At 50.3% G+C, this 13,159-nt stretch overlaps 1 protein-coding gene across 1 annotated transcript in view; it reads left to right on the forward strand.

Annotated features, from left to right (window-relative positions):
- CARD10 (caspase recruitment domain family member 10) overlaps positions 1-11,555 on the forward strand; it is an 81,435-nt gene extending 69,880 nt beyond the window's left edge. Inside the window, exons 18-22 of the mRNA XM_053251631.1 lie at positions 1,969-2,059; positions 3,829-3,981; positions 5,430-5,551; positions 8,385-8,500; positions 10,548-11,555. Coding sequence (XP_053107606.1) covers positions 1,969-2,059; positions 3,829-3,981; positions 5,430-5,551; positions 8,385-8,500; positions 10,548-10,755 — 690 coding nt within the window. The 3' untranslated portion in view covers positions 10,756-11,555. The remainder of the gene's footprint in view (positions 1-1,968; positions 2,060-3,828; positions 3,982-5,429; positions 5,552-8,384; positions 8,501-10,547) is intronic.
- The last annotated feature ends 1,604 nt before the right edge of the window (positions 11,556-13,159 follow it).

The following is a 13,159-nucleotide window of genomic DNA, read 5'->3' on the forward strand; positions in this document are numbered from 1 at the left end:
CTCCTCCCTGGTGGTGGTTCAGACTCTGCACTGGTGAGAGTGGGGCTCACATCTGTGGGATTTGGACAAGGAAAATGTCTTTTGGCCTAAGTTAGTGATGTTCACAAAATTTACAGGCTCAGCAGTATAGTGTAATGGTTAGTGTCCGACTAGGGCCAAGGACACCTGGGTTCAGATCTCCCCTCCGTCCCAAAACTCACTAAGTGGCTTTGGGCCAGCCTCTCTCAGCATAAGTGAAAATGATTAAAATGAAATAATCTCCATGTATGTTGTCCTAATTGCCCCCTAATGGCACAGCGGGAAAATGACTTGACAACCAAGCCAGAGGTTGCTGGTTCGAATCCCCGCTGGTATGTTTCCCAGGCTATGGGAAGCACCTATGTTGGGCAGCAGCAGTATAGGAAGATGCTGAAAGGCATCTTCTCATACTGTGTGGGAGATGGCAGTGGTAAACCCCTCCTGTATTCTACCCAAGACAACCACAGGGCTCTGTGGTCGCCAGGAGTCGAAGCCGACTCAGTGGCACACACACGTTGTCCTAAGCTCCTTTGGAGGAAGGGTGGAATGCAACATGAATAAGAGTAGTAGGACTCCACTCTTAGTAGGACATATGAAGCTCTATGGAGAAGCAAGTTCCACTGTGCATGTACACATTTGCTCTTCGCTCCCTGCTGAGTAACCAAGTCACATACATGTGGGCTTGTGGAGAAAAGCATAGCTTTTGTAAGCCACCTCACATGACTGGAGATGTGGGATATTAATTAATAAACGATATATATGTGTTTACATTTCTGGTAAGAGGATTTGAAACTTCCTAACATCAGGGAACTTCTAAACACCGATCTTGGCTTGGGAGGCCCATCATGGCACCCTAGCTAGCTGCTTGATCCCAAGTTAGGCCATTGGCCCCTCTAACTCAGTATTGTCTACACTGACTAGCAGCAGCTGTCTCAGGTTGCAGGCAGGAGTCTCTTTCTCCGCCCTACCTGGAGCATTTCCAGACAGGCAGGCTTTACTGCAGGTTTACTGCGAGTTCCAATCCCCCCCCCCCCCCAAGACTGACAAAGTGGATTTTTTAAAACCTGGATATAAATCACACTCCACTCTAATGTGCAATGAAAAACCCGAATTGTGAGTGAAGTGCTCCCCGATAGCTCGCAGGAGTAAATCTGGCCGATATGTGAATGCACGCCCTCCATTCCAGAGGAGAAGCCAGAGAGTGAACTTAGGACCTTTTGCATACAAACAGATGCTCTATATCTGTGCTACAGTCCCATCCCCTAAGGGGAATATCTTATAGCAGACAGTGCTCAAAGGTAGTCATCATCCAAGTGCAAACCAAGATGGACCCTGCTTAGCAAAGGAGTCCATTCTTGCTAGTTGCCTCAAGACCAGCCCTGCTTCCTCTGAGGGTAGAAAAGCTTGGCTTTAAGTTTCCTCCCTTGTCCACACTGGCTGACATTGCTCAACTACTTCTTTTCATTTCAGTGGGACTACTTTGAGTAGTTCTTCTCGTCATGTTGGCCATTGTGTGAAGCCTGGAGCAACCATAAGGTCCTCCTGATTGACATCAGTGTTTGACTGCTTTTGTCAATGGCACGGAGGGAGCATAGGGGCTAGCTTGTTCCCCACCTTCCTTTCCCATCCCATGGGAATACTGCAGCCCTGGGCCAGGGTCCCTGCGTGGCAATCTCTGCCACACAACTGTAGTGCAGCGTTCTCTGCTAATGTAGCATTCTCTTATTGGGGATGCAAGAAGTTGCCTCACATTGTTATCTTGAGGAGGTGTTTCTCAAAGGAATACGGAGCGAGCTTAATTGCTGATATGCCCCTCCTTGCTTTGGGATTTGCATCCCAAGACAGTCTCTTTAACTTCCCATAATAAACACATAGCTGTCATTTTGTGAGCAACCAAGTGATATGTTCTGGCTCCCCCCCACCCCCCATGCTTTTGATTTTCCTTTTCAGCTGAAGAAGCGGGCCCTAGTCCAGTTTCGTTTGGGAAAACGGAAGCAGCAGCAGGGACAAGGCAAAGACCCTTGGCCGGATGCTGACCCAGGTGAATTGTGGCCCCTGCCTCTGCCCCCACCCCAATGGAAAAGGGCTTGCTTTTGAGTTATACTGGCATTCCACATAAATTGCTCCCAGGAATCCTTGAAATCTATGACTGTTCTACCACCCATGGGGTGCATTTTCTATAATACTGGGTGTCTGCATATCAATGTGATTATAATGGAATCTGATTCCAGGCAAAGTATGCAGCCTTGCGAAAAACTTATTTCCCCCCGCATGGCTTCTGTGGGAAAGATTGACAATACAGATGAGGACATGCATCCAGCGAGGCAGGCTCTTTCCTACAAATGCTCATGCTGCAATAAATTATCTCTCAAGGCATCACAAACTCTTGGAAACAAATAGACAGAGTGGGTTCACACATAATGCAGAGCCTACTTGCAGAGTCGGCTACTGATTTTCCTGGGACTGTCTGAACCCACGCCCAGGCAGGAACCTGAGGCTCGCTCGAGATGTGAGGTTCATTCACATCTCAAACTGTGATGTGTAACTCAGATTTGGAGTTGGCTTGCCCAATGGGGCGGACGAGCCGCCATTGAATGAATGGGTTCAAAGAGCCGTACCACGAATGAAAAGGGCCGCCAGAGCCCCTGTTGCACGTGACATGCATGGCAAAGAGGGTATGGCCCAGTCGCCAGAGGGCCCACCCCAGCCCATCTGATCTCAGTTGCAGGCAGCCCTTGCTGCTGGAGCACATTTATTTCCTTTCCTCTCGCTGGGAGAGGAAGGGAAGTAAATGCGATGCAGCAGCAAGCGCTGCCAGAAAATGAGCTTCGGCGGGCTTGTGCGGGCTCCACGGAGACTGGGCCACACCCCCTTTGCATGTGACATCATGTGTAAAGGGGAGGGGCCTCTGTGTGTGTGTGTGTGTGGTGTCACGCACAATGTGAGGGGCACCAGTGGAGTGGAACACGGGCTGCTGCTCTGCTGGCTACTCCACTGGGCTTGCCAAATCCAAGTGCTGCTTGTCCTGAGGTGTGGGATATGTCTGAACTGGCACTCTTCATGAACCTCTGGTTCGTTCCAGACTTGGCCGCCCCCATTGCTACCGGGACCAATGGCTGCAAAGTGAATGATGTAGTGAGGGCCTGCCATTCGAAGAGCATTACAAGGCATGCTGGGATAACTTCGAGGGCCTCACTGGGAGGACTGGCCAGAGGGTGTACCTCTGACTCAACTGGGCTGTTTCCAACAAACTGGGATAAATGACTGACTGCAGTGCCAGCTTCAGATTCCCTCCATATCTTTGGTCTGGGGAACTTCATGCTCCATGTTATGTGTGAACCCAGCCAAAGTCTTCCATAGGAACATAGGAAACTGCCATATACTGAGTCAGACCATTGGTCTGTCTAGCTCAGTATTGTCTTCACAGACTGGCAGTGGCTTCCCCAAGGTTGCAGGCAGGAATCTCTCTCAGCCCTATCTTGGAGAAGCCAGGGAGGGAACTTGAAACCTTCTGCTCTTCCCAGAGCGGCTTCATCCCCTGAGGGGAATATCTTGCAGTGCTCACACATCAAGTCTCCCATGCATATGCAACCAGGGCAGACCCTGCTTAGCTATGGGGACAAGTCATGCTTGCTACCACAAGACCAGCTCTCCTCTCAGAACTCACAAGCCAGAACAAAGCTAAGGTTTTCAATGGTCAGGGAGAGCTCTTTTCCCCACCTGCATGGTTAATACAGCTGTTATAGGATCCTTCCCTGCTTCTCCTTAACTCTCTTGCACATCTTTCATGGCCTTCTTATCTGTACACAGATGGAACTGCAAAGCCCTACAGTCTGGTACGCCCTCTGGTGGTTCAGAGCCGTCGTCCTGTCATGCTCTCGCCTGTCTGCTTAGCACCCCAGCTCATTAGGAATCTTCTGGACCTCCCTTCCTCCCATCAAGACTTCCATTTGTGCCTGGCAGGTGAGCTGGAGTGGCTGAGTGACTAGACCAGGCTAGGCTAGGTCAGGAATGGAACGGGGTGTCCTTCAGTGTTCCCTCTAACAGTGATTCCCAGATGTTGTTGACTACAACTCCCAGAATCCCCAAGCTGAAGTGGATTTTGCTTGGAGATTATGGGAGTTGTAGTCAACCACATCTGGGAATCCCTCTTAGAGGGAACACTGGGGTCCTTCCTCTGCCCCAGTCTTCAAGATCACTCTTGGAAGGGAAATTTCTGTCTTTCATGTCCTGATCATCTTTACTCCCACAGCAAGAAGCAAACACAGTTCCCCTCTTTTCTTCTGTGAAAGCATTCTCCTCTTGAATTTTGAAGGGAGAATGGTCTCTGACGGGGCTTTCTGCATGTTTGTCCTTCTCCACATATACCCCATAATGCAGAGTCTGCAGCCTGGTGCAGAAAACAGAATTCTGGAAATTTGATTGATTGATTGATTAAGTGCCATCAAGTCAGTGAAATTTAGTTGCACATAAAAGGGGAAAACATCCCATGTTTATGACTCACAAGACTGCAGGCAAAAGGTTTGCTGCTAGAGAGTACTGCCTGCTGATGTGATCCTCACACACCAGTTTGGGACCCCTCAGTGCCTTGTGGGAACTTTGGAATTGGATTGTCACAATGCTTGGATCACGTGTTTATGGACAATAAAGGCAAAGGAAGTTTCTGCTGGGTCAAGAGATGGGATAGCCAAGGAGTCCTGAACAAAGGTGGTGTTCCATTGGTGGGTCCCCTTTACAAAAGCATTAGAAACTGCAATGTAAAGGTCTGAGTCTGAGAGTCTAACAGAGGTTTAGACAAAGAGTTTACAGAAGTGTCTGACTTTCCTGATGGCTGGGAATCTTTGTCCTGCCGTGATTACTCCTCTCTACACATGCTTTCCCTGTCCTTGCCTTACCTCTCCCCGCTCCATGCTGCAAAAAAGAGAGTTGCAGATCAATCCATGCCCTCTAACTTGCATGATTTGAGCTGAAGTCCCATGAGTCCATGAGGTGAGTCTCACGATCAGTGAGACTTGCCCAGAGCAGGTTTTCCCCGCAGATGACCAGGGGAAGCCCTGGGCGTCTGGATCAGCCACCCACACAACTGCTGGCTCTGTTACTGAGCTGGCAGGGGCTTGGGAGTTCGGGGGCCGTGTGGCCCCCGAAGTTCAGCATGCTCTGCACAAGAGCATGCTGGAGAGACCCCCGAGCTGGGAGGCTGCTTTTTAGCCTCCCGGCCGGGGATCTCCTTGTGAGTTGCTGCGGCACAGTTGTTGCTGTGGGACTAATTTCTGATTACATAAGCATAGGATCAGGGTTGTATATCTCAGCACAGCATTGTGAGTATTCTGTTGTTGCACACGCCCCTCATTTACTAGCATTTTCCCTCCAAGTGCCTGACTTAAAAAAAACCCCACACCTTCCTTTCACAGATGCCCTCACTGAAGAAAGACTCTCCTCTGCCTCCTCCAAGCATATTGTGAATGCTGATGGGATCTCTCAGAGCCAGAGGAATAGTGGGAGGATCCACACCATCCAGGAGGCCAGTGAAAAGGTGAGCCGCAGAGCCAGATTAAGTGAGCACTGTGCTAAGCAAGCTTTAGAATGAGAACCCCAGATGAACAAAAGCCTCCTTTCACTGTTGTACAGTGACTAGCCCTATTCTAGCCCAGAGAGACTCTAGCCCTATTAAGACCTTTCCCCAAAACGCTGCTCTAACAATGTACAGCAGCACAAACAGGTCGGAAGGCCTACCCCCGACCCGTCAGTCACTGTTGCGCCCCTGCTACTTAGAGTGATATTTGTCTGGACAGGGAGGTGCCATATCTGTGATCATGAGACTGGGGTGATCCAAGGGTGGAGAGCTGATCTCTTGGTAGCAAGCATGACTTGCCCCCTTAGCTAAGCAAGGAGCCTACATGTGTGAGCACTGCAAGATATTCCCCTTAGGGGATAGGCCACTCTGGGAAGAGCACCTGCCTGCTTGCATGCAGAAGTTTCTAAGTTCCCTCCCTGGAATCTCCAAGATAGGGCTGAGAGAGACTCCTGCCTGCAACCTCGGAGAAGCCGCGGCCAGTCTGTGTAGACAATACTGAGCTAGATGGACCAATGATCTGACTTGTATAAGGCAGTTTCCTATGTTCCTATCATAGAAGCGCCCACCATCACTGATATAGCACTTCCCTGTTCAGACAAATGGCACTCTAATAATAAGCAGCAGGGCACAACAGCGACCAGAGGATCGGGGGCACGACTTCCGACCCGTTTGCGCCACTGTGCATGGTCATGGTGGTACTTTTGAAGAGGGCATTTGTGAAAAGGGCATCTGCACCATTTGCTGTCCTAGTCCTGGGAGCAGTGAAATGGCCCCATGGCTTAGTGCAAGGCGAGTAATGGCTGCGTTCCCAGATGTGAGGCATATAGTGAGGAGGAGCCACACTCTCAAAAGCTGAGATTAGCACAAGGCAGAGGAAACGAGACATGAGTTTATCTGGTGAGCAAAAGCAAAAGAGTTAATTTGGCACATAAACTGGGAAGGGAACCCAGAATGTGGTCCAGTCTTGGGACCTGGATGTCTCAGGGGCCTGGGTTCTCTCAGGTGACCTTGCCTGAGCAACGAGCTTCTCCACACAGGCCCTGCTCTGCACATTCCCACCATTAGAGATGCAAAGGGTGGCAAAGAGAGGAGAGCTGGTCTTGTGGTAGCAAGCATGACTTGTCCCCTTAGCTAAGCAGGGTCTGCTCTGGTTGCATAGGAATGGAGACCACATGTGAGCACTGTAAGATATTCCCCTCAGGGGATGGAGCCTCTCTGGGAAGAGCAGAAGCTGCCAGGTTCCCTCCCTGGCTTCTCCAAGATAGGGCAGAGAGAGATTCCTGCCTGCAACCTTGGAGAAGCCGCTGCCAGTCTGTGAAGACAATACTGAGCTAGCTGGACCAATGGTCTGACTCAGTATATGGCAGCTACCTATGTTCCTAATGAAGTGGGGCAGAGCAGGGCCAGCTCAGGGGAACCCTAGGTGAAATATGACTTTAGCACCGCACCGCACCGCACCCCCCCCCCCACATTCAGTTAAAATTATATTCTGTAAGGGGTGGGTGAGGTGAGATGCCACACCCATACTTGGCAGCAGGTGCTGGCTGAGGCAGTGGGGAGGGGGCAGTAAGGAAGTAGATGATACCTTTAAAAAAATCCATAAGACCACTGCTGCCACTCAACTCTGCTGCCCCACTCTACGTGGAGTCCATGCCTGCCATGTGCTCTCCTTCCACCACTCACTTGGCTGATGTGGCGGTCAGGGCCTTCTTTGGCAGCACAGAGGTTGTGGAATTGGCTCCCCACAGAGGCCCATCTTTTCTCATAGTTTCCAGGCATTGGGTAAAACCAATCATAAGGTAAAAACATTCTTATTTCAGAGGGCATTTGGATTGCAGTGGCTGACATCCTAACTAATGCTGAGGGTCACACAGCACCTTCGGGAGCCTACTTCTGAGTCATACAGCACTCTCGGGGGGCTACTTCGAGGGGAAAAGGGGATCGGCGAAAATAGCTACCACACTTCAGAAGCGAGGAAATGTCTCTGTGTGTGTGTGTGTGTGTGTGTGTGTGTTTAGCTGCACATTCAGTGTTTGTGTGTTGTGCAGTTTCTCTTGGCATGTTGAATTGTTATATTGACTCTTGTTGGTGTCTGCTTTTGAGCTGTCAGCTGCTTTGTGGACCCATTTTGGACTGAAAAGTCTGGTTTATAAATGTCTTTAACTAAATAAAGACCTATATCTTTGAATCAAGCTGAGGTAGATTGCGGGGAATGAAATGACACCAAGGGCTATCAGAGAGCAAAAATGCAGGGTTCCCAGCTCCCGTGTCAAGCAGACATTTACCCGGGGAAGCATTTCCCAGCCCGCAAATGCAATGGTGGTGAAAACTTCATTTGATTATTTTTCTTCTGACACGTGGCTGTTAAAGGCGCAGGGGCCCTGCCCTATGAAAACTGGTGGAAAGAAAACACACCAAGCTGGAAATTGAAAGGGAGGGAGGGCAGGAGGACGATGGGGCACCTGTAGGTAAATTGTTTACAAGTTGGAAGGTGTGTGAGGTGACTCTATAGCCTTGACTAACTCAGAAGACTAAATATCCCTGAAGGTGGCTGCAGGGATCTCTTCTCACCCAGACGTATTGGACACCCAGCCAGTTGTATATCAGCTGACCCTGCCCTTCAATTCTCTATTTTCTTCTTAGGTTTGGTTGTAAATCCCTATCTTTTAATGGAATTACTATTGGAAAAGCAATGATATTTCACAGTATGGGGTTTGATTTAATGTAACTTGTCAGGGACAGGTTATTTCTTTTCCATTTAAATCAGTAAATCTGTTGGATTTCCTTGCAGAATAAACACAGCCTGCTAGAGCTGGAGGTCCAGGTGGTGAAGGATCTAATTAAACGTGAAATATACCCCATCATTATCCATGTCGAGGTCACTGAAAAGAACATCAGGGGAATCAGGTATGAAAAGCCCAACCTAGGATCAACGCAGTTTATTACGTGGCTCGGGAAAGCTGGTAATCTCCAGAGAATAAGGCAGGAGCACGGGATGGAAAGAGAGGTACCGCCCAAACAGAGCAAAGTGTGTGTGTTGCTTACCAAGCCTGTGTGCATTTCTGATTTTTTGGAAGCTGACTTCTGGTTGCGTTGGTTGTAGGAGAGGGAATTCCCAGGGGCGGACCTTCCACAAGGCAAGGTGAGGCAGTTGCCTTAGGCAGCATAAGAATGTGAGGGACGCCCTGCTGGATCAGGCCAAGGCCCATCCAGTCTAGCATTCTGTTTCATGCAGTGGCCCGCCAGGTGCATCAGGGAAGCCTGCAAGCAGGGAAAAGGGGACAGCCATCCCCTCCCGTTGGTTTTTCCAACACCTAGTGTTCAGGGGCATGCCTCCTCTGATCTTGATGGAAATCTATAACTGTCCAGAGTATTAGCCACTGATAGTTCCATCCTCCATGAATTTGTCTACTCCCTTTTAAAAAACCATCTAGATTGGTGCCATCACCACATCCGGCAGCAGTGAATGACATAGTTTAATGACACATTGTGTAGAGGAGTACTTCCTTGTGCCTGTCCTGAATCTAAAGCAGGTTCCTGGGGTGATGGCAGGAAGCTGCCTGCCACCACCACTGGAGCAGCCCTTCAGCACTGATTGACTCTTGGAAGCTTTGCAAGGAGCATCTCTGCATTCATTGCCAAATATGCAAGGGAGGAGCAGGAGCAGGAGCAGGAGGCGGCGGCAGCTGTTGGAAACCTTCCCTCCTCCTTGCCCTCTGTGCCACTTTCAAAACTTCGAAAGGTCAGTTTTGAAATGGGGCTGATCTCCCCAGTCAGTGCTGTGGGGCAAAGCAGCCTCTAGCACCTTTTAAGGTGTTTTTAGATTGTGTTTTAGATTGTGTAAGCCCTTTGGGGACAGGAACCCAACCATCTTATTTATTTACTTTTATTTTTCTGTGTAAATGCTGTGAGAACTTCTGTTGAAAAGTGGTATATAGATAGTAGTAGTAGTACTAGTGGTCAGACACCGCACTACCTTGGGCTGTCCCTGGTAAACACCCCCCCCCGTGAAAAGGAAGTGTTGATAGGGCTATGTTTGTTCAGATATTTACAGACCATCCTCTGATGCTGAGGCAGCCCAAGATGTCTTACAACCAGGTAACAAGAAAAAATATTAAAAGGATAAATCATTCAAGCAACAGTGCAATGGGAGCAGCAATAAAATCAACAAATGCAGGCCTTCAGTGGGAGAACGAACCTCAGACAGCAGCTCAGAGGGACTCAAATACCTCTGAAATAAAACCATCTTTACTCGCTCACTCGGGGAATAGCAGCGAGGGAGCAGTTCATACCTCATCTGGAGGGGGTTCCAGAGTTTTGGTGCTACAGTGGAAAAAGCCATGATAATCCTCCTGCTCCACCTCAAACAGTGAGGGACATGAAGCAAGGTCTCTGAAACAGCCCTTAACGTGCGGGTGGGAAGGATCTCTTAAACTCTTTGCAGATGTTATTAAAAAGTGAGGATGCTGCACACGAGTGGCCTGATCCCCAATAATCCTCAGTCAATAATCCTCTGCTTCTCCCCATTGCAAAAGCCGCATCTAGGTCAAGCAAGCCAGATAAGGAGAGAGTGGATAGCGGGAGGCCTTCTGCTGTCTTGGGTTATCAAAAGTCACCAACTCCCTTTGCAAGGGAGTCCTGCCCTTACAGCATCTGTCCTCCACTGTTGAGTATTTAAGACACTTCAGCCAAAATCCTGTAGTGACACATCTTCTGGCAACACAGGGTGTAATGTTGGAATTTGTAATGTTGCACTGCGGAGTGCACTGGTCGGTGAACGCTCCCAACCTAAAGCATTTAGTGTGGCGCCCCATCAGTTCTTGGGATCAGGCCATTAGACTTCAACGTGCTTAAACTAACATGCTTGACTTAGCCCATCTCTGCTAATGCATTATTCATGGCAGCTCACAGAAAATACTTTTTTGGCGAATTTCTCTGCTGTGCTTCTTTCCAGGAGCTTGCTGGGGAAACCGGGGCTGCGAGATTCCGAGGTGCTGAAGCAGTTCCGGAGAGCAGAGCTGGCCCTCCCCACCTTGCCCTGCTCCTGGGCGTGGGTGGATCCGCAGTCCTGGGGCAGTGCAGAGGAGCTGGTGAAGGTGGTGCGAGCCCACATCTTCCAGGAACAGAACAGGATCGTGTGGGTGGAAGACAGCGAAATGTGACGGGTGCCACTGCAGCGAAGGTGGCGTCCTTTCTGAAGCATCTCCAAGTGGAAGAGTTGCCTCTGCAGGGCAGAAGCTTGGACTCCGTGGTCTCCTTTGGAATTCGTCCCAACATATGACATGCTCCACACCCCATGCACATTTAGGAACACAAGAAGCAGCCATATACCGAGTCAGACCATGCTGGGAAGTGAACCTGGGACCACCTGCATGTAGGATGCTCTACCATTGAGCAATGGCCCCATCCCCTAAGGGGAATACCTGGCGGTGCTCACATGTAGTCACCCATCCAAATGCAAACCAAGTCAGACGTTGCTTAGCCAAGGGGACAATTCATGTTTGTTACCACAAGACTGGCTCTCCTCCCCTATCTGACTTGGCCAATCTGACTTCTTTGGAAAGTACCACTCAATTCCCCCACCTTTTAATCCTTCCTCGCTGGCAGTCTCATTCATCCATCTCATCTTCTTTTCTCTTTCAAGGCCCTCTTCCTTCCCCATGTTACAGTCTGTGCACAGTGTATTCATGTATAGATCTGTGCCCATGTACAGTTATTGATGTACTATAGTCAATACACATACAATAGTGCACTTCCTACCTGTACCCTGCATTTGAGGGGGCCTTCCCCATGTTCTCTGTGGGCTTTTGTCTCTACCTCTTCACATCCCGATGGAAGTGGGTGGAGGATGCTTTCTTGTGCATACATGGTGACGCTCACAGCCCCTTCAGCTGGAGCAGCAGTAAGTGGGCTTGTGAGACATCCTCGTTGCAAGCTTTATGGTGAATAAATTATACATGGAGTCTGTTGTTGTTGTTTTAATTGAAGACTTGCATATAGATGAGAATTAAATAACATTTACAATGGAAATGAATAATGGCTGCACTTCTAGCATTAGCCGACGGAATTGCATGGAGGGGTTCCTGTCCCACCTTTCTCCCTGGCTGGTCTCATGTCACTCTTCTCTGTCTAATGTCTCTTGGCAGTTCCCTTGCTGTGTCTCGTCCTAGCAAAAGCACAAGCTGTGAGAGGGTGGGGGGGGAGGGAGATTTGTGAACATGTGGGCCACAGCAGTCTTATCCTCTCTTCCAAGGGTTCCAAACTTTGCATCCCTCGATGTCATTGGATTACAACTTCCATCATCCTCAGCTGCAATGGCCTTTGGAGCATGACTAGTTGACCCCAGCACATTAGCTGACCCCTGTGGGCTCTCAAACTCTTGCCTTTAGGTCAGGGGTTCCCAGCCCTGGGTCCAAAGATCTTGGACTACGAATCCCATCAACCCCAGCCACAGTGGCCAAAGGCTGACTTGGTATAAGGCACCTACCTGTGTTCCTAGTTAATGCGGAAAATGCTGTGAGAAAACTGCATACGAACAGCCCAAATCTTGCCCAACTTTCAGGACCCACATGTGACCTGGCCTCAAGGAGACATCCTACGAAGAGGATCACCCTACAGCACACCTAGGGACAAACTAGGAGTCTGTGGTGGGGGGAGTGTCAATGCACCCAGAGGGACTGCCAGAGATTACCCTCTCTGATGACATCCTGCTTGAGGATGAGGGATTGTTTGGACCCTTTCTCAACGACTGATCCCTCTTATTACGCCTGGTACCTTGAAAACAGAAGCTACAATGGGCCTACAAAGTAGCCCAGAAACAACAACTCAATGAGGCTATTCTCACAACCGCAGGAAAGTGGGCTAAGGGAGCTCAGCCCGCTTTTCTGCGGTTGTGGGAACTGCTGGGAGCTGTGTGGCTCCCGTCGGTGAGCCTGCTTAAGTGCCCTCCCCAATGAGGTTAGTGGAGTGCTGTGGCTCAGCGCTGCGGGGACATGAGTAAACCCCTGACTGGGAGGCTACAAGCAGTCTTGTGGGTCTCCCCAGAATGCCCCACGCACTCACGCAGAGCATTCTGGGATTTTGGGGGAGACCGATCCCTGCTGCCCCTACTGGCTCTGTGATGGAGCCGGTAGCTGTGTGTCCGCTAGTAGTGTGTCCGAACCGGTCCGGCGGCCATTCCAAAGAATGGCCGAACTGCCGGACCGGTCCAGCCCTGCCTGGTTCGGGTCCGGGTGGGGGGTATGCCTTTAAGGGCGGGAGGGCTTGCTTAGCCCTCCCGCCTCCTTGCCCCCGCCAGCGCCCATATTTTCTAGTATAGGGGCGCTGGAAACCAGCCGTCCCCCCGCCGCTGCCGCCGCGGCGGCAGCGAAAGAACTCCCAATGCCAGCCCTCCCTCCCTCCCAGCTAGCTGCCCGCCCGCCCGCTCGCTCACCCGCTCACCGCATAGGAAACGAGAGGAGCTCCGGCACAGAGCTCCTCTCGTTTGGAAGGCCTCCGGCATAATGGTGTTTTGCGCGCGCGCGCGCGCGCATGCGTGCGCCACAAAACACGCCATTCACCGGAGGC

This window comes from Hemicordylus capensis, chromosome 5 (assembly GCF_027244095.1).
Source record: "Hemicordylus capensis ecotype Gifberg chromosome 5, rHemCap1.1.pri, whole genome shotgun sequence".
Classification (NCBI taxonomy): Eukaryota; Metazoa; Chordata; class Lepidosauria; order Squamata; family Cordylidae; genus Hemicordylus; species Hemicordylus capensis.